At 44.3% G+C, this 26,764-nt stretch overlaps 2 protein-coding genes across 5 annotated transcripts in view; one reads left to right on the top strand and one right to left on the bottom strand.

Annotated features, from left to right (window-relative positions):
- The window catches only part of MOB3B (MOB kinase activator 3B), a 235,985-nt gene extending 209,956 nt beyond the window's left edge, over window positions 1–26,029 (bottom strand). For 2 of the 4 annotated variants that reach the window (XM_061425125.1, XM_061425121.1), the window contains exon 1: window positions 25,942–26,029. The gene's annotated coding sequence lies outside the window, so the exon portion shown is untranslated. Of the gene's footprint in view, window positions 1–24,714; window positions 24,802–25,200; window positions 25,290–25,941 lie in introns of those variants that run through there. The other 2 variants (XM_061425122.1, XM_061425123.1) reach the window with 2 other exon arrangements.
- On the top strand, window positions 17,637–20,971 carry IFNK (interferon kappa). The gene has a single exon (XM_061425120.1). The coding sequence runs from the start codon at window positions 20,075–20,077 to the stop codon at window positions 20,852–20,854; it is 780 nt and encodes a 259-aa protein (XP_061281104.1). The 5' UTR covers window positions 17,637–20,074; the 3' UTR covers window positions 20,855–20,971.
- Window positions 26,030–26,764: the final 735 nt, after the last annotated feature.

Here is a 26,764-nt window from a genome sequence, read left to right as displayed (position 1 = left end):
TCTATTATCCTGCTCATCTCTGCTGGTTTCTTAGCAGCCTCCCTCAGAGATCTGATGACTTTTTTTTTTGGAAGGGGGAGGGTCTCAAAGCCATAAGTGTGAGCTGATCACTTATTTCAGAGAATGAGAGGTGTTGACCCCATTGTTTCCTAATCCAAGGAAGTAAGAGCCAGACTCCAGGCATCCAGTTGTTTAAGAATAAAGAGTTAGGGGTGACTAAACAGGAGAGACAAAATGATGTCTATGTGGGGCCTAAGAATCAACAGGAAAAAGGAGGGGAGGGGGTGTGCGGGAGGAGGCTGGGGGTGGGGGGCAGGGGGTAGAACAGATTTCATCTTTTCTTTACAAGGTACCTATATTTTACTAGAGGAAAAACTGACCACAAAATGTCAGACCTACCAACTTTTTATTTCATGTTTTTGTCATTTTCTCCATCTGCTCCAATTCTGAGTCCAAGTGCCCTACAAGGCCCAAACAAGACTAAGTAGCAAGACCTTCAGTGTCTCTCAAATTAGCAAGTTACCATAAATGAAAATGCTAGTGGAGGCAATTCAGGCTCTGCCAGCTCTGGGAGGGGGGTTTCTAGTTTAGAAGGGGCCCAGCCCTCTCTCTCCAGTGGCCCGGACCTTGGTTTAGCATCATGAGAGCTCTCCCATGCTTTGGTCTCTTCCTCCTGATTACTTTGCCCCTGATTTCCATCTCAGCATGGCCAAAAATAGTGACCAGACTCCTCCAAAGTTTGGCTGTCTGGCCGCACCAGAATCACAGCCTAATCATTTAGTGGACTCTCTAATGTGCTGCCCACATCCCCTTAGGGCTGCAGCAGTTATTTCCACGGTGGCAGGTTGTGATGGAGGCTGCCAGCTCTCAGCCTCTTCTTATAAAGCCTCCTGTGATTACCTTGGGCCCATCCTGATGATCCAGGATAATACCCTTTCTCGTTATCTTTAATTTAACCACATGTGCAAAGGCCCTTTTCACATGTAAAGTAACATATTCACTGGCTCTAGAGATTAGAATGTGGATGTTCTTAGCGGACCATTATTTGGCCTGCCACACCCCATCTGCTGCTGCTGCTGCTGCTGCTAAGTCGCTTCAGTCGTGTCCGACTCTGTGCGACCCCAGAGACGGCAGCCCACCAGGCTTCCCAGTTCCTGGGATTCTCCAGGCAAGAACACTGGAGTGGGTTGCCATTGCCTTCTCCAATGCATGAAAGTGAAAAGTGAAAGGGAAGTCGCTCAGTCGTGTCCGACTCCTAGCGACCCCATGGACTGCAGCCTACCAGGCTCCTCCGTCCATGGGATTTTCCAGGCAAGAGTACTGGAGTGGGGTGCCATTGCCTTCTCCACCACACCCCATCAGGCTTTTCCAAATGATGGATGCTCTTCTGATCAGTGATCCCATTTGGCTGCTGGAAAGGCAAAGTGTTAGTTGCTCAGTTGGGTCTGACTCTTTGCAGTCCCATGGGCTGTAGCCCACCAGGCTCCTCTGTCCATGGAATTCTCCAGGCAAGAATACTGGAGTGGGTTGCCATACCCTCCTCCCGGGCATCTTCCCAATCCAGGGATCAAACCCAGGTTCCCACACTGCAGGCAGATTCTTTACCATTTGAGCCACCAGCTGCCTGCAAACATCTGTGTCTGGAGCTGTACCCTCTGGGAGAGGGCAAGAACAAAGAAATGACTTAGCCTGGTGTTTTGGTCCTGAATCAGCTTTGCTTGAAGAGCTGCTCGAGACACTAGGCCCTAGGTATCACTTTCTAGGGAGTCTGGAAAGAACTGCATTCACGTTCTCCCTCCTTGGAGGCTCACAGTTCACAGTGGCATAATCAGAGGTCTTGAGAAGCCCGGAAACAATTTTAACTTGTTTTAACCTCGAGTTTTATCCATTTATTTTTTACATAACACTGCATGAAACACTTTGGGAAAGACGCACTAGATTGTCCTCTTGCCCCTGTCAATGCCATGGAAACAGCTCTACAGGGAGTCTGTCCTTCTCTCCAGCTCCCTTTAGAAACCTCACTCTGGAGCCCTCGGGCTGTGAGAGGCAGTGGAGGAGAGGCTCTTTTCTTGCAGAAGCCCTCAGGTGCTTGTCGGCAAACCTAGAACCTGTCTACTGATTGAACACACAACGCAGGTGATTGGACACATTCTCTAGTTCTGCCTGGAGACTCATTTCCTGGAGAGCTGAGTGGGTTTTTTTTCTTCTTCTTCTTCTTTTGTTTATTTTGTTGTTTTTCTCTTTCCACTGTCCTTGACTTTGGCTCTTAAAACTAAAGGGAAAAAATAAGTATGATATTTTTCTCTTTCTGACTTACTTCACTCTGTATGACAGACTCCTCTCTACAAATGACCCAATTTCATTCCTTTTTATGGCTGAGTAATTAAATATAATAATAATAATAAACCAGTGGTTCTCGAGGCCATCTATATTTAAAAAAAAACAAAAAAAAAAAGGGAAAAAAAGGATCAGGAAATAACATTTCACCAAATATAGTCTTTGCTTTCCTCTCTTACTTGTCAAATCAAAGACTTGGGCAGATGGCCACATGAAAACTAAAACATTTTCTCCTTTTGGCAAATGGGTTGTCATCATGAAAGCAGAGAGAAGGGTGGGCATTGCCTTAGTACTGGTGTATTCTAGGCTGTGGTCCTGGAGCTCTGCTGCCTGGGCTGTTTGAGTCACTGCAATGTTTCTTACGAATCACTGGAAATTTTGAAGGAGGCACAGGAGAATCAGACAGAAACTTGAGACCACTAATTTGATTTTCTCTTAGAATCTTGGAATCTTATTTCAATAGCTCTAATTAAGACACTTTCGTTTAAACTTCACACATTTTATAACCATTGCTACCTTTCAACTGTTACTCACCTGAACAAATCATCTGTCCAAGAGGACTGGGACACATGCCAAGCCCAGACCAGGCTACGTGCCTCCCCCATGTGCCTGAGATCTCTTCTTTTCATCTATCACATTTTCCATCATCACAATAGTAAAAAATTACTGCATGTCTGCTACATGGCAGGCACTGTGCCAGGTCATCCTATTTCATCTTGACCACTGAGTTTTGTAGTTCTCATCCCAAGTCTTGGTGTCAACATAGATTGGCTACAGGCAGGCAGGCAGGGAGGAAGGCAGGCAGGATGTATTTCCAGTTCCCCCAATTTAAAGACACATCAAATAAAATTATTAGCCCGATAAATTTATGAAGCATCTTTTGTACAATACGTACTTTACTAATATCTTTATCTTCCTTTCAGTGGAGTTTCAACATATCTTCTGAAAAGACTAAACACGACAATTTCAAGTGACTTGATGGCAGCAAGAAGCTTTTGTGGTATTGGAAAAAGAAAAGGGAGAAGAAAACCAAACCAAAGTAAGAGGAGCAAAAGGCATTTTACAATATAAAAGCTGTGAGTGTTTCATCTCTCTCTTCTGTTTAAAACAAACAAACAAAAAACACTGGGGTTATAATTCCATCACTGTCACAGCCTATGTTGCCCTCATAAAAGAGTAATTTCATAATCCTCCACTGATATGAAGTTGCACTGATATTTGGGCCTTAGATTTACATATTTTCTAATGTTATCTTCTTTTATTTATTTATACAATTATTTTAATTATTAATCAAACTTTTATTGATAATTTATGTCAATTTGATGATAATAAAGTGGTTTTTATTTTAATTATTTTTAAAATAACTGTTTATTTGGCTGTGCTGGGTCTTGGCTGTGGCATGTGGGCTCTTTGATCTTTGTTGTAGCATGAGGGCGGGGAGGGGTCTTTAGTTTCATTTTATGCCCCATTTAGACCAGTTTTTCACAAAGGCTCTGGCTCCTCATTCCCCTAAACGCTGGCTCCTCAGGATATTCCTAAATGTGATTTTTTAAAAAAAGTACATGGTTGGACTTCCCTGGTGGTCCAGTGGTTAAGAATCGCCAATAAAATAAATAAATAAAAATTTTAAAGTACATAGTCAAATAAACTTGTCATATCATGGTTTAAACAAGCTTAACAGGTGTCTTGCTGTAAGCTTTTAGAGGTTTATAATATGCTAATATACACCATGAGTCTACACTGAACATATAAAGTTTTCTAAATTTCTTGAATCACAAAAAGCTTTTTTCACGGAACTTCTTGCAAAATTAGTGTTTCATGAAACCAACTTAGGGAAGACAGATCTGAGTACTTTCCGCACCTGAAGATGCTGTGCTGATATTACCCCATTTCTAACTGCAGGAGGCTCTGGTCTGACACACAGCCCGTCTCTGCATCAGGATCCCCCAAGCTGACCTGAACTAGCTCACTTGGAGTAGCCCTGAGACGCTCTGGTGCAGAGGCCCTGGCAGGCCCCCGCTCTCGCCCCTTCTCACAGGGCCAGCACTGCTTTTGCCTCCCTCTGCCACAGAAGCCAGAAATGAATTTCAGCCACACCCTGGAATCTGTCTGGTCCCTATGTCTGTCTGGTCCTCCATGTCTGGTCCCTCATGTCCAGTCAAAGCTGGACATAAACAGCTTCCAGCATATAAACTGACTACAGGGAGACAGAAATTGTCTTGCTGTTCAGACAGGAAAAAGGACCCAAGTGCGTTCAACCTATTTTATGAGAAGTCAGGCTTCTGAGAAGTTATGGCTACGATGTTATTAGGTGACAGATTTTCTTCTCCATTTAAGAAAAGAAGGAAGGAAAAACATGGTATACTCAAGACACTTATTTTCACTTAAGTACAGTTTAACAGAAAATCAGGCAGACTTTAGTTTTGTGCAGCTTTTACCAATTATGTAACTTTTTGCAGCCTTGGTTCCTCAAAACTATAAAATGGGATCTTGCCATATTCTTTTGGTGTTAAAGTGAAAGAATGTTTGCAAACTTGGTCATACTATGCTTGATGCATGGTTGACACACAATGCAGTATTAGCTATGGATGGTACTGAAGGATTGTCTTCTCCACGTTAGTCCCCCTGGGAAATAAGGTCCATGGGTTCTTTTTGTTTAAAAAAGCAAATGACAGCATCTTTCCACAAAAATAGATTTCTTGCAAGGAAAACATGCTTTAAAAAAAAAGACACAAATTAATCATTTCTCTTCTTATTTGTATTGCCCTTGGGGAAAAAAAATAAGAATCTTCTATTTCAACAACACCTCTTGTTCTACTTGTCAGAAAATAAATAAGTAACCTTACTAGAAAGCTACCTGTGGGTGACAACTCCAATTATCTTCAAGTGTATTAAAAAAAAAAAACAACTTTATTGGGTCTCTACAATGTGTCCCCGCATGCCAGGCCAATCCCCAAGCCAACTCTAACCAGTGCCAACACATCCTGATGGCTAGACTTTCTCCAAATGGATCAGAAGCATGGCAGAGATGGGCTAGCTGTTCACCAAGGCAGTCCCTCATCTTCCTGGGCACATGGCCAGATTGAATTTCCTGGCAGCCCTCACTCTTAGCTCTGACTATGTGACTAAGTCCCTGCCAATGGGATGTGAATGGAAGTATGTGTGTCCTTTCAAGCCTAAGCCATACAATGCTCCCATGCACATCCCTCCAGCTCTTGCCATTTGCCCCAGCTTGATAAAAATAAGCTTGGAAAACTTGGAAGCCACAAGGGAGATAGCAGAACCACAAGATGGAAAAAGCCTGATGCCTGATCACTTCTTGAGGAAAAAAGCCAACCACAGCGCATGAGTATTTCTCACTCAAGTATACTTTGAAACTATCTTTCCACAAAAATAGATTTCTTGCAAGTTCCAAACTACATATGAGTGAGAAATACTCCAATCAGGTTCGAGCTATTCTGTGTTTTTGGATGTGCTTATTAAGTTAGCCCCCTGGTGGCTCAGAGGTTAAAGTGTCTGCCTCCAATGCAGGAGACCCTGGTTCGATCCCTGGGTTGAGAAGATCCACTGGAGAAGGAAATGGCAACCCACTCCAGTACTCTTGCCTGGAAAATCCCATGGACAGAGGAGCCTGTTAGGCCATAGTCCACGGGGTCACAAAGAGTCAGACACGACTGAGTGACTTCACTTTTTTTATTAAGTTAGCTAGCCTAGGAACCTCCGTGGTGGTCCAGTGGTTAAGAAGCCACCTGCCAATGCAGGGGACACATGTTTGATCCCTGGTCTGGGAAGATTTCACATGCCATGTGGCAACTAAGCTTGTGCACCACAACTGCTGATCCCACACACCTCCTTACTGAACCCCAAGCACCCTAGAGCCCAAGCTCTGCAACCAGAGAAGCCAGCACAATGAGAAGCCCGAGCACTGCCGTTAGACAGTAGCCCCCACTTGCTGTAACCAGAGAAAGCCTTTGTGCAGCAACGAAGACCTAGAGCACAAAAATCCAAAAAGTAATTATTTTAAAAGTAGCTGGTAATCTAGAACTAAGATAACATTGCAGCCTAGCTTCTACTGCAGGTAAACCATCAGAAGTGCCAGAAGTTTAAGAAAAACATTCCTGAAAACCTTGAAATGAAAAATAATCATTTCATTTAAAAATGTTTCTGTAACACAAGAAAAGTTTGTCATTGCTTGACTTTAGTGACAAGAACATCTTGACCCAGCCTGTCAAATACCTATGTTTCATGGTAGTATAGTTTGTGTCAGAGTACAGACCGATACTTCTGACAATTAGACATTTCTGAGACTTTTTAGAAAAACCAAACTGGAGAAAACTGGAGTTGTTAGCTATATACAGGCTTTCATCTATATTTTGTAATTAATAGATTACAATCTCTGTCTTAACTTCAGAACTGTATGATTATAGTAATTATATATTCCATTATGATTTGACTATAGATAGTAATCCATGATTTAAATTGATCGTGAGACACATGGTTTAATTTAAAAAGGCTGAAGCATACAGGGGTATGCATTATTTCTGTGTAGCAGGGGACACTCAGAAATTTAAGCCCCAAGCTAAACCTGGGAAATTCAAGCTTCAATCCCAACCCAGGTCTAATGAAGTAAATTATTTATTTTGTTGTCTGAAGTATAAGGGACCTACCCTAGTTGAGGCCATCCAGTTAAAGATGTAATGCCAAATGAGATTACTTACTGGCTATCAAAACACGACCTTATAATCAAATGGATATCTACAGTGTTTCTGGAACACTGCCTTTGGTGATCACAGGTGTTAGCCTGAACCCAAATACATCATAAACAGCTTTTCTCAAACCATCTTATTCCCTCCATCACCACTGCTTCCACCTTTATCTAGGCCTCCATAACTCTAACCTGGCCTGCTGAAATATCTGCTCTCATCCTAGGCTCTCTGCTTCCATTCTTCCTCCTTCTCCAGACAGCCCCCAGCAAGGAGTCCCCAAAGTGATCTCTTCAAAGCACCAGTCACACGATGCCACACTCTTGCTTAAAATTCTTTCATGTATCTACACTAATCTTAGAATAAAACTGGAAATCTGTCACAGCCTACCATGCCCTATCCAACCCCAACGTATCCTAGGACCAATTACCCGACTCCCTTCACTCCAACACCACCAATCGCCTTTGTGTTTCTTGGATTATTCCAAGCTCTTTCCAATGACAGTTTTTGAACCTACTCTTCTCATTGCCTGAAATGCCCACCCTCCAGATCTTAACACTGTGGATTTTTCCTCATCCTTCAAGTCTCAATTCAGCCATCACCTCTGCAGTTACCCTCTCATCCTATTAATTTCCTTCATAACACCGGTAACACCCTGTATTCTTTCAGTTCAGTTCAGTTCAGTTCAGTCGTTCAGTTGTGTCTGACTCTTTGCGACCCCATGGACTGCAGCACGCCAGGCTTCCCTATCCATCACCAATTCCCAGAGCTTACTCAAACTTATGTTCATTGAGTCAGTGATGCCATCCAACCATCTCATCCTCTGTCTCCCCTTCTCCTACTGCCTTCAATCTTTCCCAGTATCAGGGTCTTTTCAAATGAGTCAGCACTTCTCATCAGGTGGCCAAAGTATTAGAGTTTCCACTTCAGCATCAGTCCTTCCAATGAATATTCAGGACTGATTTCCTTTAGGATTCACTGGTTTGGTCTCCTTGAAGTCCAAGGGACTCTGAAGAGTATTCTCCAACACCACAATTCAAAAGTATCAATTCTTTGGTGCTCAGCTTTCTTTATAGTCCAACTCTAGCATCCATACATGACTACTGGAAAAATGATAGCTTTGACTATATGGACCTTTGTCTGCAAAGTAATGTCTCTGCTTTTTAATATGCTGTTTAGGCTGGTCATAGCTTTTCTTCCAAGGAGCAAGCGTCTTTTAATTTCATGGCTGCAGTCACCATCTGCAATGATTTTGGAGCCTAAGAAAATAAAGTCTGTCACTGTTTCCATTGTTTCCCCATCTGTTTGCCATGAAGTGATGGGACTAGATGCCATGATCTTAGTTTTCTGAATGTTGAGCTTTAAGCCAACTTTTTCAGAATCCTCTTTCACTTTCATCAAGAGGCTCTTTAGTTCTTTGCTTTCTGCCATAAGGGTGGTGTCATCCGTGTATCTGATGTTATTGATATCTCTCCCAGCAATCTTGATTCCAGCTTGTGCTTCATCCAGCCCATTATTTCTCATGATGTATTCTGCATAGAAGTTAAATAAGCAGGGTGACAATATACAGCCTTGACATACTCATTTCCCGATTTGGAACCTGTCTGTTGTTCCATGCCCAGTTCTAACTGTTGCTTCTTGACGTGCATACAGATTTCTCAAGAGGCAGGTGAGGTGGTCTGGTATTCCCATCTCTTTCAGAATTTTCACAGTTTGTTGTGGTCCACACAGTCAAAAGCTTTGGCATAGTCAATAAAGCAAAAGTTGATGTTTTTCTGGAATGCTCTTGCTTTTTCGATGATCCAGTGGATGTTGGCAATTTGATTTCTGGTTCTTCTGCCTTTTCTAAATGCAGCTTGAACATCTGAAAGTTCACAGTTCACATACTGTTGAAGTCTGGCTTGGAGAATTTGAGCATTACTTTGCTAGCGTGTGAGATGAGTGCAATTGTGCAGTAGTTTGAGCATTCTTTGGCATTGCCTTTTCTTTGGGATTGGAAAGAAAACTTTTCCAGTCCTGTGGCCCCTGCTGAGTTTTCCAAATTTGCTGGCATATTGAGTGCATCACTTTCACAGCATCATCTTTTAGGATTTGAAATAGCTGAACTGGAATTCCATCACCTCCACTAGCTTTGTTCGTTGTGATGCTTCCTAAGGCCCACTTGACTTCACATTCCAGGATGTCTGGCTCTAGGTCAGTTGGTTAGTTTTCTGTGATTATGGTTTTCATTCTCTCTGCCCTCTGATGGTTATGGCAGCTTCCTGATGGGAGAGACTGACTGAAGGGGAAACTGGGTCTTGTTCTGATGGGCAGGGCCATGCTCAGTAAATCTTTAATCCAAGAGTCTCTGGCAGAGGCAGGGGCACTGAGTGCAGGGTGTGTGCAGGGGACCTTTTGAAGGAGGTCACCATTATCTTCATTACCTCCACCACAGTTTGGCCTCAGGGCAAACAACAAGGAGGAAACACAGCCCCGCCCATCAACAAACAATTGGATGAAAGATTTACTGAAATTGTATTCTTTACTGTCTGAAAATCTGGACACTCTATGAAGACACCAACTTCTTCACCTCTTTATCTTTTACACTATCTTGTTTCAGGCATCATATCGTCAAAGAAGAATGAATGGATGGATGGATAAAATTATAGGGAACAGATCATTTTAGCACTCATTGTCCCATGGATCTTCCATAAGAAACAGTCTTATCACATTTAGCAGTGAGTATTACTGCCGTCTACCAGTGGGGATGGTTATAGGGTAATGCCAATTTCGTCTCCCTTAAGTGCAGTATTTCTGGAAATACAAAGTATTTCCAGAATAGCATTGAGGCCATCCATGTATGGGTTCTATTCTAATATAAAAAATGTTTGAGTTTACAAAATTAATAGTTTCAAGAGGATGTCTTAACATTTAATTATCTACAATATTTGGGGCACAAGGCTATCTTCCCTTTGAATTTTAAGCTCTCCAACTTACAAAAAATCTTTCTCAGAAGAGACAAAAGTCCCCTCGATGCAGAGTCAAACCACAGGCTGCCTGCTTGAGTTCCCACATCCAGAACTATCGCCCTTAGAGGAGTGTGGCAAAGCAAGCCCACAACTTCATGGAAGTCCAAGACACACTTCACTTCTGCTGATGGCACTGGGTCAATATGACAAAATAGTCTGTATTCCCAGTTCTGGCTAAATAGAAGAGAGTCATGCCTACAAACAATTTCCCCCGAAGTTCCTCTGTATGTATAATAGGAAACACAGAAATGGATCTGGGCAGGGACTCTGGAAATGCCAGGGCAGTTTCTCCACACTGAGTGTCCTGGAAATGCCAACATATGTGACTACACTTTTCCACACTTGGAGCCCTGATGAAGAAAGGCTATCCCAATCCAGAATTCATGAACTCCGTTCCACAGCTCAACAGGAGAAAACTCAACAAGCTGCTGCAGAAAGCCTACCAGAAACTTTGCACTGGCCAGGTAACATCCACCTGCACCGAGGGAGGTTACAAGATTCAGCCTTGGGACTTCCCTGGTGGTCCAGTGGTTAAGAATCCGCCTGACAATGCAGGGGACATGGGTTAGATCCCTGGTCCAGGAAGATTCTACATGCCATGGGGCAACTAAGCCTGTGCATCATAACTACTGAGTCTGTGCTCCAGTTCAAGAGAAGCCATGGCAAGGAGAAACCCGAGTACCGCAACTACAGACTAGCCCTGGCTCGCTGCAACTAAAGAAAGCCCATGCACAGCAACGAAGACCCAGCACAGCCAAAGTTAATTAATTATTAATTTTTGAAAAAAAAAATTCAGCCTTGTAATACATGGTGGTGATGGTGGTGACAGTTACTCCTGTAAGGAAGTTGCTGGGGTCTTTGTCCAGAAAATCCTACTGCACTCTCTTTCAGAAAGACTGCAGGAAAAACTACCCCCAGGACTCAGCACCAAGAAGAGCTTTGCTTTGGGACTTCCGTGGTAGTCTAGCAGTTAAGATTATGAGCTCCTAATGCAGGGAATCGGGGTTTGATCCCTAGTTGGAGAACTAAGATCCCACATGCCATGTGATATGGCCACATACACAAAAAAGAAAAAAAGAAGAGCTTTGCCTCTACTGAGGATTTAGCTTTGCTGCTAGTTTGTTTTATCTCTTGGATACTGTGGTTACTTTGCGTGTGTGTTAGTCACTGAGTCGTGTCCAACTCTTTGCAACCCCACTGACTGTAGCCTGCCAGACTCCTCTGTCCGAGAAATTCTTCAGGCAAGAATACTGGAATGGGTTGTCATTTCCTTCTCCAGGGAATCTTCCTGACCCAGGGTTTGAACTCGGGTCTCCTGCATTGCAGGCAGATGCTTTACCATCTAAGATACTAGGGAAGCAGGGCAGGGTTCCGCCTTGCTTCTAGAAAGCCTAGAGACAGATTTGCAATCTCTCTTCCATAACTACACTAGACATTATGACAAGCACACTTATGTTCAGACTGCACCTGACTTCATCTTGTTTTCTTGCTCTTGTTTTCTCTCAACTCTAATTTCTTTAACTGTTTTTATTCTCCTGTGTTATATATATATTTATGTGTGTATGCTCAGTGGCTCAGTTGCATCTGACTCTTGTAACCCCACAGACCGTAGCATGCCAGGCTCCTGTGTCCATGGGATTTCCCGAGCAAGAATACTGGAGCAGGTTGCCATTTCCTCCTCCAGAGGATCTTCCCAACCCAAGGATGGAATACACATCTCCTGCATTGGCAGGCAGATTCTTTACCACTGAGCTACCTGAGAAACCCATATATATATTTATAAGCTTCTTCAAATCCTTTTGGGAATGAAATACACACACAGTGGATTTTATACCAAACCTTTAGAACCCCTACATCTTGCAAATATACAATTTGGGCTCAGACAGACCTGGGTTTGAAATCTAATCCTGTGGATTTCCAGATACGTGATATCAGGCAAGTCACCTAATACTTCCAAGTTTCCATTTCCTTCTCTTTAAACTGAGGGTAATAACATCTATTAACTATGACCAATCTGCTGCTGCTACTGCTGCTAAGTCGCTTCAGTCCTCTCCGACTCTGTGCGACCCCATAGACGGCAGCCCACCAGGCTCCCCAGTCCCTGGGATTCTCCAGGCAAGAACACTGGAGTGGGTTGCCATTTCCTTCTCCAATGCATGAAAGTGAAAAGTGAAAGTGAAGTCACTCAGTCATGTCCAACTCTTTGCAACTCCATGGACTGCAGCCTACTAGGCTCCTCTGTCCATGGGATTTTCCAGGCAAGAGTACTGGACTGGGGTGCCATTGCCTTCTCCAATGACCAACCTAGACAGCATATTAGAAAGCAGAGACATTACTTTGCCGACAAAGGTCCATATAGTCAAAGCTATGGTTTTTCCAGTAGTCATGTATGGATGTGAGAGTTGAACCATAAAGCAAGCCAAGAACCAAAGAATTGATGCTTTTGAGCTGTGGGGTTGGAGAAGACTCTTAAGAGTCCCTTGGACTGCAAGGAGATCCAATCAGTCAATCCTAAAGGAAATCAGTCCTGAATATTCATTGGAAAGACTGATGCTGAAGCTGAAACTCCAATTCTTTGGCCACCTGATATGAAGAACTGATTCATTGCAAAAGACCGTAATGCTGGGAAAGATTGAAGGCAGGAAGAGAAGGGGACAACAGAGAATGAGATGGTTGGACGGCATCACTGACTTGATGCACATGTCCATGGGGTCGCAAAGAGTCAGACACAACTGAGCAACTGAACTGAACTGAATAACATCTATTAATATATTGTATAGTGGCTATGAGACTTAAAGATAATTTACTTAAAGAGTTGGTACTTAGTACCTACTACATAAACAGTATCTCTACTGTAATTAGTAACTATGCAGACTGTTACCAAAGAATACCAAAGGCAATGTCTGGAAGACATGGGGACACACGAAAACACGGACAACTTCATCTGACTATGGAAGCAGAGACGAGCGATATGTCTACAAGGCAAGGAACACTGAGGATTTCCAGCACTAACCAGAAGCTACAAGAGGCAAGAGTCTTCCCTTGAAGGTTTGGTGGGACCACGGCCCTAATGACACTTTAATTTTGGACTTCTAGACTCCAGAACTATCAGGGAATAAACTTCTATTGTTGTAAGCCACATTGTTCGTGGAAATTTACTACAGCAGTCCTGGGAAACTATCAATACTACATTCTCCAACACTTGTAGCCCCAACTGGCAGAAGTGAAATAACCAAGCCAACTTTCAGTCCCATTGACATCTGCCAAGAACTCACGGATACATATCTGGCATGTTTCATGAGGGGCATATGCTGGAAGATCACAAACGAGGGAAAAGACGAGGGAGAGGCTTTGATTTTAGGCTTAAAGGAATTAATTGCCCTCTCTGACTTTACCCCCAAGTACCACTGTGACCTTGGGCAAGTCACTTTATCCCTCGAACCCCAAGTCTGTCTCTCAGTGCCCTTCCAACCCTAAATTCTAGGATTTAGAGTCTGTACTTCACAGGTTAGCTAGAGGGAGGAGAGTTGTCAGGAAGAAAAAAGCCCCCTCGGCATGGCACCCCATGGCTCTACTAGATTATTCTAGACACCATCCTCAAAACCAGGCATTGCTCAGACACTAAAAGAAAAAAAAAGCCTAAAATTTGGAGCATGTGAATTTTCTGTCAAAGAAAAGTCCACTTAAATTTTTCCATAATAATGCCTTTCTTTGTTCTTTATAAATGTTAGGAAATCTTATGACCACATGCAAACTGACAGGAATTTTAAAAAGACACTACCCTTGTTTCTGCCATGGCAATTCCTTTTAAAATTTTTATCCAAGACAAAAGGACATCTCTGTCTATCTCTCAGTCCATTCTCGTTGATTTTCCAAACCACAGGCATATTTGGATACGGTCTGGGGAGAAATCCACATCTATTCAGTGAGTAAAAGAGAGGGCTATTCTGGAAGGTGACCTCTTCTCATCTGAAATGCTTACCACCACCTCAAAAGTGAAAGCCCCAGTAGTGTTAAAATGAACCGAGTGGAACAAGGATTCGGATGGAAGCTGTTCTGGTGAACCCCAAACTGAGGGTAGGTTTTACCGATGGTGCATGTTAATTTACGTACATACTTATTTCACCAGGTGAAGTGTCTTTTCATCAGGGATCCTTTTCTAAAAGCTCCAAGTCGCCCTGTGGAGGAAGTTACTGTATGCATCATTTGAAGCTGGGCTGTGAAAGAGAGACAGCGGGAAGTCTGTCCACTCAGCCTCCCTAAGGGAGCCCTGGGGAATCCCAAAGGTGATCACCGGAAGCACATGATAGGAGAAGTGACCACATTCGGGGGAGGGGGGAGTCCTGATTTTGGAACCACTCAGCAGTTTCTTCAGCACAAGTTAACACCCAAACTTAAGAAGCATAAAAACGTCACCTGGCAGGCTTCTATTCAACAAATATCGATGTCTTTATTGAAGAAGTACCATGCATACAAAACTGAGTAAGAGATATGTCTTGCCTGGAGGCAAAAATGTATGAGTCAACCAAATAACACAGAACTATGAGATACTACCTGCATGGAGGTATGTTGGTGTTCATGACCTAACCAGCCCCGGGGAATCCCAAAGACAAAGCAATGGAAGGAGGAGGGGATGCTGAATGAATGCTTCGACTGCCATCTACCATTCTGTGAACTTCTCAAATCTCCCCAGCACCTGACTTTGCCCGCCCTGTGTCTCTACACCAGAACTAAAACTACCAAATAACTTCCCTGTCACTGAGAGACACAGCTTCATTATCTTCCCTCAGTCATCCAACAAATAATTACTGAGTACTTAGTACGCGCAGGACGCTGTGAAAGGCCCTGGACCTGTCTGATCCAGGTCTGGTGAGCCATTTTACCCTGGGCTTCATATTCACTAAGGATTTATAATAACACAGATTTAAAAAATCATAGCATATCCAAATGATATCAAATATACAGTCACAGAGATACAAGTTCCAGGCTTAAATTTCAAGGCATATCACAATCTTTATAATCCTGTTATGGTAATTTTCAAAACATACGTGCAAGTCTCCCTACTCCCATGCTATAGATCTGCAAGGAAGTGGTCCAGGTGTCTCTGCATGTCTGTGGGCCCTGCAGGCATTCAAGAATGAGCAGCGGACAAGCCAGCTGTTGGACGTGTGCTCACAGAACTTAGTGTTTGATGGGGAGACAGATATCAAGCAAGGACCTACCACACTGATAGCTGTGGTTACTGCAGGGGAGAGAGACATGATGGGGAGCGGAGCTGGCAAGCCAGCTTTCACTTTATCTGAAGTGTTTAAATGTTTACAATACGAACACATCCACCTATTTCCTGTGGAGTCACTGTAAGTTTCTATATCAGGTACATCATCAAGAGAAGAACAACCAAGAAAGGACCAGGGGAGGGGTGGACCCCAGCGTGGGAGGCAGTGGAAATGGGTGAAACACCAAGTTGTCGCAGCGTCAGGGTTGGTCTGGGCTAAAACAGTTCCACACGACTTTGTGGTGGCCATGGTCTGCACGCCACGTGGAAAGCAGTGCTGGGCATGGATACAACAGGCTTCCCATCTTCGAGCTCCCTACTGGGCTCAATCACCTAGTGACCCCACAAACGCAATGACTAACTTACACGCACTGAGTAACGTAACGTGTGTAGGATCAACATGTTAGGCTCACTCTGGTTCAAAACTTGCCTTTTCCTGGAGCGCTATCAATCTCACCGTACGATGCCAAATGCCCACGAGTGAGTCATGGGTATCTCGTCTAGACCGAGATGTCTCATCTTCACTTTGTCAAATTGTGTCTCATCCATTACCAATAACCATGTCATCCCCATGTAAAATTCACACAGTTCCACTGAAAACAGGACATCCCTGATAATCACCTTTCCCCCGATCTAGAGAAATGAGAGCAGATATCATGGAACGATGCATGCTAAGTCACTTCAGATCTGTCCAACTCTTTGAGACCCCATGGACTGCAGTCCGCCAGGCTCCTCTGTCCATGAGATTCTCCAAACAAGAATACTGGAGTGGGTTGCCATGCCCTCCTCCAGGGGATCTTCCCCACCCAGGAATCAAACATTCATTTCTTATGTCTTCTGCATTGGCAGATGGGTTCTTTACCACTAGCTCCAAACTAGGAAGCCCTATGGAACAATGTTAGCGTGCGAACACATAGCCCACGGTGACAGACTGAGCAGTTGTGACACACAAATTCTGGAATAAAAACATTTCCTTACACTGTCATTCTTTTATACTTTCTCATATTTTGAGATGGAGTCAGATGGCATGGCTTTTACAGAAGAGAGGCATGACCAACACCGATCATCCAATAATGCTTCTGATCATGACAGTTATGTGTGACTATGTGTGTGTACTATTTTGTCTTCGTATGGCAGGTGCCCTCTTCAGAGTGTGCACAGGTGTCAGGGAAGGGTGCACAAGTAAAACCAGCGCAGAGAAACACAATCGAATGCCCCTGCGCATGAGGTGGACAGCTAGCAGAGGAAAAGTTTCCTGCAGAGGCCTTCACGACTGAGTTGGGCTTCTCTGGAGGCTCAGATGGTAAAGACATTGCCTGCAACACGGGAGACCCTGGTTCGATCCCTGGGTCAGGAAGATTCCCTAAAGAAGGAAATGGCAACCCACTCCAGTATTCTTGCCTGGAAAATCCTATGGACAGAGGAGCCTGGCAGGCTACAGTCCATGGGGTTGCAGAGTCGGACACGACTGAGCCACTTCACTTCACTTCTGCTCTAAGAGGTCAGTGGGGCTGGCATGGTATGTAGGCTTGCCAGATAAAATATAGGACACCCAGTTAAACTTAAATTTTAGATAAATAATGAAGGATTTTTAGTACAGGTACATCCCAAATATTGCATGGGTCTTCTGTACTTTTATTTGTTAAATCAGGCAATTCTAATGGTGGAAGAGGTAGACAACATGCCTGTCAATCATCTTTCCTTTCTTGTCATGAATATTGTCAACATCATCAGCACATGAGGAATGAGGTGCATGCTATACCAAAGACCTAGGAATTTCTCCTGTACCCAAAACACTCAGAACATGCTTGCTTCTTCAACCACGGACTCCTTGAGATCATGGACTTATCTTACCCATCCTTCTTCAAGAGCTAGTCCAGTGACTGGCATGTAGTAGATGCTAAAAATACGGTTTTGAATAAATGAGGATAAAATGTGGAATGACAATAAAGGGAAGAAATTTGAGGTAAGGGGGATAAGATGACAAAACTGTCCCTGACGGAAAATACAGGGACCTTCAAGGTGGTGGACGATAGCCAAATTTCCAGCCACCTCCATCATCCACTGGCAGAACCTATTAGTATAGAAGTTCAACTGAACAAACTCTTAGCTTGGTTAGTACAACGAAACTGTCTCAAAGCAGCAGGAACTATGCTAAAGTCCCTGAGTGGGTACAGGTGGAGGGGACACAAAATTGGGAGTTCAGCACTTATACAATTATTTACTTTAAAAAGCCAGAATTAAGGAGGACAAAGCACTGTAAAAGCCCCAAAGAGGAACAAGCAGTTCTGACTGAGACAATTCAAGAAGCTTTAGGAATAAGAAGTAGTATGAGGTATGGAAGGAGGTCTGGCCTTCAGAAGACATTGGCATTTTATAAACATATATTTATTGTTATGCATACATACACACAGAGTTTATAAATGCATAGTTCATACTTCTTAATTATTTTTCTTAATGTTTGTAGCATACATACGTCTAGATTTTTTTTCTGTATATGTATGCATGTGTTTATATTTTACAGACTCTATATACTACCATGTAAACTTGCTTTTAAGCTGTAAAGCTTGCCCATCTAAATAACCAAGTATAATCCCACAGCATAATTTTGAATGCTTGCACAGACATTTTCTACTGATGATTTACTTAACCAAGTACCTACTGCTGAACATTTTAATTGTTTTCAGTTTTTCCTGTGATGAACTTCCTGACAGGTAAGTCCTTAGAGACATTCATCATTATTTCTTAGAGATAAATTTCCAGAGGGAGAATTCTGAGTCAAAGATCATGTACATTTTTAAGGCTTTTGATATATATCACCATTTTGCTCTCAAAGAAGTCTGTGTCAGTTTATAATCCTGTATAAAAGGTCTCATTTTCCCGATTATTTTTCTAAGTTAGTCATCGCACAAAATATCTCTGCAAAATCAGAGTTTATACAGAGAGAACATATAAAGTAACATATGTAGTAGGTTTTCTTCTCAAAATAAATCAGTCCAAAAAGCCAGGATTTTAAGAAATCTCACTTGTCTACAATTAGTCCTTGGTGCAGCCAATTAATTTAGACATGAACATTTTAAGCTAAATTTCCAGTCAAAGTCTGCCATGCTTGAGGAACGGTGGTTGCTCACCATTCTAAAATGACTTTATTAAAAATTAATGCATTTCTTTTTTTTTAAGGTGGTAATTAAAACTCCCCTCCTTTAATGGCATCCCATTTCAGGTTCCTGGAGAAAAAAAATCCACTTTTTTTGGGCATACCAGAAGAAGCCTCAGTTCAGTTCAGTTCAGTCGCTCAGTCGTGTCCGACTCCCTGCAACCCCATGAATCGCAGCACGCCAGGCCTCCCTGTCCATCACCAACTCCCGGAGTTCACCCAGACTCACGTCCATCAAGTCAGTGATGCCATCCAGCCATCTCATCCTCTGTAGTCCCCTTCTCCTCCTGCCCCCAATCCCTCCCAGCATCAGAGTCTTTTCCAATGAGTCAACTCTTCGCATGAGGTGGCCAAAGTACTGGAGCTTCAGCTTTAGCATCATTCTTTCCAAAGAAATCCCAGGGCTGATCTCCTTCAGAATGGACTGGTTGGATCTCCTTGCAGTCCAAGGGACTCGCAAGAGTCTTCTCCAACACCACAGTTCAAAAGCATCAATTCTTCGGCTCTCAGCCTTCTTCACAGTCCAACTCTCACATCCATACATGACCACAGGAGAAACCATAGCCTTGACTAGATGGACCTTTGTTGGCAAAGTAATGTCTCTGCTTTTGAATATGCTATCTAGGTTGTCATAACTTTCCTTCTGGTCAAAGAAAGTGAAAATCATAAATGGTGGACAGCCATCATCACCCCAGGAATATTGGTCCAGGTGTGAATTAGTTTGGCTAAAGTGGGTGATCACCTACTCACATACCTCCTCAAAAACAAATAAGAACAAAAAATCTTTACAGCACACAGAGCTTCTCAGCAAGCAAGAAAATTAAACTAAAGTTTTAAAATACTACTAAACCACATCTAAAAGTTTAGATACTATAAGAGAGAAGTTAATGAGGCAGAAAAATATTCCCCAGTATACAAGCCCCTGGAGGATTTCTAAGAAAGAGATCAGAGGCATACAAAATGCTAGGTGGGGATGGTAAGTGCTGGTTCAGGTTTCACTACAGGAAAGGACAGTTGGAGAGTTCCAACATTTTCTAGTGGCAATACAAAACTAAGTTGGTCTAGTCTTCTATGCGATAAGTGCCATGCTCAATGATCCACTCTGTTTTTCATCTTTCTTGAGACACAAAAAACTCAAATAAAAGAGAAAATATCCAAATATAGAAGTTTAACAAGACTGGAAAAAAACCTCAACCATGTTATGTTCTAGTGGCCTTGCAATCAAATAATCATAGTCATTTGGTCAACGTCTACGATTAACTCCGTGAGAGAAGAGGTTTGGTTATAGGGCCAGGTACAAAAAAATATTTTCTTGGAGGATCATTCTCTCTTATGTAACAGTGTTGGGTAAGCAAGTGTATAGAATCATAGCTTTCAGGGCTTTCCGAAACAGTCTGCATCTGTCCTGTGCTGGCGATTATATCGGACTGGGATGGATCATCCAGCCATCGATGATAACACAATCATAATGCTCTGCTCACTTTTCTCAAAAAAAAAAAAAAAAGACAGCACTTCCAAAGTCAGCGTAGTCACCCCAAATCTAAAAAGCCTCAGAGGCAAAGAAGCTGAAATGCTGAGTATCATAAAATGATTAATGCAAAAACTCCTCCCCACCAAAGATACCCAGGTGTATAAAAGGCACACAAAGGAATACTTCAGACCTAAAACCTCATTGTCAACCTCTGAATCTTGTGGATTTTTCACCTCCATGGGCGAGGGGAAAAAAATGATCACCAAGCCTGATGGGATTCGAAAGTATGTGTGGCTGGCGTGCCTCATGGGTCTGTTCATCACTGGCATCCTCTCTCTGGACTGTAACTCGCTGAATGTTCGCCTGAGGAGAGTCACCTGGCAGAATCTGCAACTTCTGAGCACAATGAGCAATTCATTTCCTATAGAGTGTCTACAAGAAAGAAAAGCTTTCGAGTTGCCCCAAGAGATCCTCTCATACACCCAGCCTCTGCAGAAGAACATCAAGGAGGCCTTCTATGAAATGTCCAAACAGGCCTTCCACATCTTCACTCAAGACACCTTCCAATCCACTTGGGAAGAGAAACACCTGAGACAAGTCCAGATTGGACTTGATCACCAGCTGCAGTACCTGGAGCAATGCTTGGAAGAAGAGGAGGAGGAAAATGAAGACACAAGAGAGAGGGAAGAGCTTCTCTCAGCCGGAGAGGAGACCCTCAGGAAACCCTCAGGAGCTCCGGTCCTCCAGCTGGGCAATCTAGATCTGAGGAGATATTTCAACAGGATAGACAGTTTCCTCAAAGATAAGAAACATAGTCACTGCGCCTGGGAGATTGTCCGAGTGGAAATCAGAAGATGCTTCTACTTCTTTCAGAAACTCACAGCATTGCTCAGGAGGAGATAAGGTATTAATGTATTCTAAGAATTAAAATTCTGTTTCTCCCAAAATCTTGTTTTCCTTCTCATCCTCCTTCATCTTCTTTTTAAGGCTTGTGCCGTGCCATGGCTCCCCTCGACCGGATTATTGGTGGTTTGGGTAACGGTCATTTTTTTCTGATGCCTTGCAGCATCGGCCACATTCACCTCTCTAAACAAGGCGATGCCTACCACCCCCTGGGTGATCAAGAGTCTTGTTAGGAAATCCTGAAGACAGTTTTAGAGGAAGACTTGCCCTCCCATCCTCTATTCTCTGTTCCTCTTTCCTTTTGCTCTTTTGTACTTGCTTTGTTGCTTTTGAACTCCCTCAAACCAATGGCCAGAGGACACGGCTCAGAGAATACTGCAAAATCTAACACCTCAATGGCTTAACTCTCTTGCTGCCAAGATTGTTTATTCTAGGAAAGTTCAGCACATTACAAGAGCCTGTACAAGACCCCATAGAATTAAAACCTTTCCTGTCTCCCTACTCTAAAAAAAAAAATAGAAATTTTGGACCCATTTGCTTCTCAGCCTGGTTTGGTTAAAATGATAGAAACTTTGCGGGTTGGTATTTTATTACTGCAAGACAGTGAAGATCTGTAATGATATTAGATGGTTGAATGAGATGACCATTAAAGTCTCATTCAACTTTTAAGAGCTTATGATTCTAATACAAACAGCATTGGTCATTCCCAATACATATCATGCGATTTTGACACTTAAAAGCATGAAAAATGCTATAGAGAAGTTTAATATCTGTCTTTTTTTTGTTTGTTTTGTAGCTGAAATGAAATACCTATGCTTAGACTACGGAAGAATTTCACACTGGAGTCTTCCCAACTAGAAGGCCACTTTCTGCTTGTTAAATAAACTAATCTTCTTACTAATACACGACACTTTAATATACTTTATCTTTTTCAAAGTTATTTTGTACCTAGATTACCCAGATTATTTACTTAAATTTTCTTGTGTGGTCCTTCATTTGTATTAATTCACCTTCTAGTTGAATTTTCTCTACCTTTCTCTCTCCCTTCTACCCCATTTCAGAATCATCTACCTTCAGGCAAGAATTAACAGAGAGATTGTGGCTACCCAAATGCATCACAGAGAGTATCCAGTTCAACTCCTGGAAGGCCTTTACTTGCTATTTGTTTTCAAAGCATGCTGCTAAAAGGTTTAGACTCAAGATTCATCCATAGTTAAATAGTTGGATAGTTAAACTCCAACATAGTTGTACTGAGAAAGTATTAAAATAAAACTCAGTTCAAAAGTTAGAAGAAATGTTTAAAAGAACAAGAACTAGTTGTGGATCACAGTGTACTGGTTACCAGTAGAAGGATCAGACAATAAAACAAGTTCATATCATCCATTTAGTAACAGTAACTCATCAGTAAGTGTTGTAAATTTTTAAAAAGCATTACAAGCTATAAAGGAATTGGGACATGCAAGCTACAAGGCAGAAAGTATACATTTGATATTTTCCATGAATTTCTCTAATAATGCCTTTGCATGATCACCTTAATGATTCTCCTGGGACCATGTCAGTTACTTTAGCAATTGATGGTTGCAGTCTTGCCAAATGTTTGCAATAATGCAGAAGGAAAGAAAATCAGCACTTCTAGTCAATAGAGCTTGTCTGACTGTACCAGCAGGGGCGGAAGTCACAACGGGATGCTTTTATTCAGAGCACCACTAGTCAGAAAAAGGAGAATATTCTCACTGAAAAATAGGTAAGGACACAAACTGGTAACATCACAAGAAATACTAACAGACAATATGAAAAATGTTTATTCTCATTTGTGATTAGAGAAATGTAAAAGAAGGTAATAAGATACTCCCCTCTTAAAAAAAAAAAAAAGAGAGTTTCCTACAGGACAATATAGCTACCTTAGACCTAGTTATCCTATCTCCAGAAATTTATTCCATGTAAGCAATTGGATAAAATTGTTCAATGTAGCCTTATTTATAATATCCCTCCTCCTTCTGTTTTAATTTTCACCTCTGTATTTTTAATTTTTTCTTCAATGCTGGGGAGGGTCTTCTAATCCTAAAATTAAAGAAGTCGTACAAGCTTATCTTTCCCTGTAATTACCCTATTTTCCTTACTGGAGTAGACTGGGACAGACATTGCCCTTTCACTTTGTTAAGGATGCTTTTAGACACTTCTTGAGCAACCCAGGCACTTCCTGCTTTTCTAGTGCTGCTGCTGCTAAATTTCAAAGGAATCCTTCCGTGGGGATCATTTTCATAATGCAGTATTTGTAAAGTGCCTTCTGGTGCTTCTAAGATTTTGCTTTCTGTCTTCTGTGGGTCCCACTGGTAACATCCAGAAATTACTGGAGAATGTGTTGTGTGTGTCCTCTCTGCCGACTTCGTCTCCTTTGTTCCTCTTTATTAAATGGAAGCTCAAAAGTTCCCACTCTGGTAGGGCAAACTCCTGTAGCTGTGCAGAGCCACAGTGTCTACTTAAAACCTTCCAGTGGGTACAAGGTCACAGGTGTTCATACAGAAGCTTCCTCCCTCCCCTGGCTTGGGGCACAGATCAAAAAGTGAAGGATAAAAAAAAAAAAATAAGAGCCTCCCTGAGCCTTCCTGGGAGAGGCACTGACTGTATGTCAGACAGAAAAAGCTAACAATAGTATATGTAAGGCTATGTGCAGGTATACATTTCAACAGGTGTACAGACACAGTCTCCCCTCACCAGCTAAGCAACTCTGGGAGCACCATCTGGGGACCCTGCCCTCTGAGAGTGGCTACTACGTTTTTGCCCAAATTCTATTCCCCCCACCTCCGAGGCATAGTTGATTTACAATATTATATTAGTTTCAGGTGTAAGTCCTAGGTCTTTAATAATCCTCGGTCACTAAGAATAAGCACCGTGTTTAAGCACACAACTTGATCGGAAAGGCAGAGTTATAACAGGGTCCCTATAACCTCACCGGAGAAGGCAATGGCACCCCACTCCAGTACTCTTGCCTGGAAAATTCCATGGACGGAGGAGCCTGCAATCCCTTGAGTCGCTAAGAGTCAGACATGACTGAGAGACTTCACTTTCTTTCTCTTTTCACTTTCATGCATTGGAGAAGGAAATGGCAACCCACTCCAGTGTTCTTGCCTGGAGAATCCCAGAGATGGGGGAGCCTGGTGGGCTGCCGTCTCTGGGGTCGCACAGAGTCGGACACGACTGAAGCAACTTAGCTTAGCTTTAGCTTATAACCTCACCGGCGCACTCACAGGGGAATTCGGTCCCCAGCTACAGATTCGCAGGGACTGAGAAACGTCTACACAGTCAGTGCTGAGTCCTCCAGGTCTGCTCTTACCAAATGTTGAGGGGGTACCCGGGCTTTAAACTGGAGCTCTGTGCGAAGTCAGGACCCCAGGTTCATTCTGGAGGGAGCCACTTCACTCCTATTTCTAAGCAAAGTCTCGAGGCTTCCTAGGTTATTTCTATATCTCCATTAGTGGCTCGGCGGTATAGAATCCGCCTGCAATGCAGCAGACTCAGGAGACCCGAGTTACAGAAGGGGACCCTTCCCGACATGGGTCGGGAAGATCCTCTGAAGAAGGAAATGACAACCCATTCCAGTGTTCTTGCCTGGGAAATTCCATGGACTACAGTCCACCGGGTCGCAAAAGGGTCGGACACGACTGAGCACAGCACAGTACACACGCTCTCCTTAAGGAGGGCGACTCGCCTGCCCTTCGGCCCTTGGAAACTCAGAGCCTTAGTCTCAGAGCCTTAGATTTAGCTATTTGCCTATCAGATCTGCCCTGATCCCGTCCCACCGCCTTTCAACGGGCCAACCACACGCCTTTAGGCGGAGATTGGAATCCACCGGAACTCACAGGAAAAGGGCACCCGGGATTGGGGCAGCACCTCGCTTCCACTCTCTCCCGCGAGCGGCACCTTCTGGATCTGCGCTCCGCGGCGCGCTAGGGATAAGATCTGAGAAATGCGCCCGGGGCCACAGGCAGCGGAGGAGGCGGGGAAGGAACAACTTTCCCTCCGCCCTCTCACCGCAAGGCCCGGGAGGGGCGGCCCCGCAGGGGTCGGGCTCCTCGCCTTCCCCAGGCAGGCTCCCAGGCGCAATCTGGCCGGGAGGCTGGCGTAGGGGGGCGGGGGAGGAGGACGAGAGGGGCTTCCTTGTCTCCCGAGCCCCGCCAGATGTTAGAAAGGCGAACAATAGGGGAAACGCCGAGAAACAAAAGGCCATTCGCCTCGATCTCCATCGGCTCTGTCGCGTGGTCCCTGCGGGACGGACGTCTGGGAGGGGTCAGGGAGGTGGGTGAGGGGGGATCTTGAGAAGTCTGGGGTGTCGGTCTGGTACTTACTTGCCAGGCGCCGGGGGTCGGCCCTGTACCCTTCCAGAGGGGTCCAAAGGCAGGGAGGAGCAATCAGAGGAAAGTTGAAGGGTTTTCACCTTCTTCCTGAGTGCAGGGAAAGGGAGGGGCTGGATTCCAGATGTTTGACAGTTGTTGGCCCAGGGGTTACGAAGGATTTGTACGCCCTTTACACACCCTCTCCCTTCGCGAAGCATCAGCAGTCCCCGGGGCGACCCGGCCGACGCAGCGGAGTTTCCCCTTCTGAGTCCCGAGCCGAGCCTCCGCCTTCAATACCAAGACGCCCTAAACGTGGTCCCCCTGCCCGGGCGCACTTTGGTAAAAGTTTGTCTTCCCGCCACCCACAGTCCAGCATGCACTCTGCAATCATCTGCGATCCGGGATGGATTCGGGGACAGAGTCGTACCCGCCCCCTCCTCCCCAAGACAAGAACGAGTTCATTGATAGATCTTTAAAAATCAAGGCCCCGGAGCCCGGAGAGGACTCTCGTTCCAACCCGGGAAGGGAGCGGGAGGAGGCTGCCAGAAGCCAAGACGCGGGCAGGGGTCTGAGGCGGATTCCAGCCCCGGAAGCAGGCGGAGGGCGGGCGGGGAAACAGGGTCCGCCGCCTCCCGCCCTCCTGTTGCACTCGCCCCAGGTGTGCCCCGCACCTCTAAACCGCCCGGGCGCGACCCGGGGCGAGCGGCTGCGAGCTGCGCCACCTCCCCTCGCTCGAAGCGAGTTCTCACTCACCGTGGGGTTTTACCTTCAGCCCCGGGGCCCTGTCGGCTCGCCGCGCCGGGGCAGCTGCAGGCGGCGCGAGAGGAAGAGGGTGAGCTCGGGGCAGGAGGGGCGACGCTCGCGGATCCAGTGAGGGGCTCCCGGGCCAGCGCGCGCGGTCTCAGCAAGCGCGCGGGCGAGCGAGCACCGGGCTCCAGCTGCCGCCGCCGCCGCTCCAGAGCAGCCCCCACCGGCACCCGCAGAACGGCTCTCTTTTGCCAGGGCGCGAGCGGAGCGGGGACCCCCTGGCGGCCGCCTTCGGAATGGCAGCTCCCTTGGGAAAAGACGTCAGGTCGCCTTAGGGTCATCGTCCCTCCGGAAAGAGGTGGGGAATGGACCGTCTGAGCGGGGCTCCCAGCCTTGTGGAAAAAACATTGACCCTCTGGCCAGGGCGGGGAGAAAGCTATCAGATCAGAAAGAATGAGTTCTGGATCCACCATGGTCACATCCAAGGCACCTAGAGAGGGGGAAATTGCTTACCTTCTCCAAGATTTTTTGACTTGAAAAATGCTATGGACTGCCGGACAGAGAATAGCAGTCATCATTGGAAAATACTTCAAGATTCTAGCAAATTCACTAGAATAAGCTGAGGGTAATGAAATGAGCATGGACCTTGAATCCCAACCCACAGCCTGCCCCTTTCTCTTTGTGTGATATTGGTCTATCACCTCTAAACCTCAGTATTCTCTGTAAATTGGGAAGAGCAGTGTCTACCTGCAAGGGTGGTACTAAAGGATAAACTAAACATAGAGAGTATTCTTTGTTCATAGTAGGAGTCATGATATATAAGCCTCCT

The sequence above is a fragment of the Bos javanicus genome, chromosome 8, assembly GCF_032452875.1.
Source record: "Bos javanicus breed banteng chromosome 8, ARS-OSU_banteng_1.0, whole genome shotgun sequence".
NCBI classification, from domain to species: Eukaryota; Metazoa; Chordata; class Mammalia; order Artiodactyla; family Bovidae; genus Bos; species Bos javanicus.
This window is presented reverse-complemented; position numbering and strand designations above follow the sequence as displayed.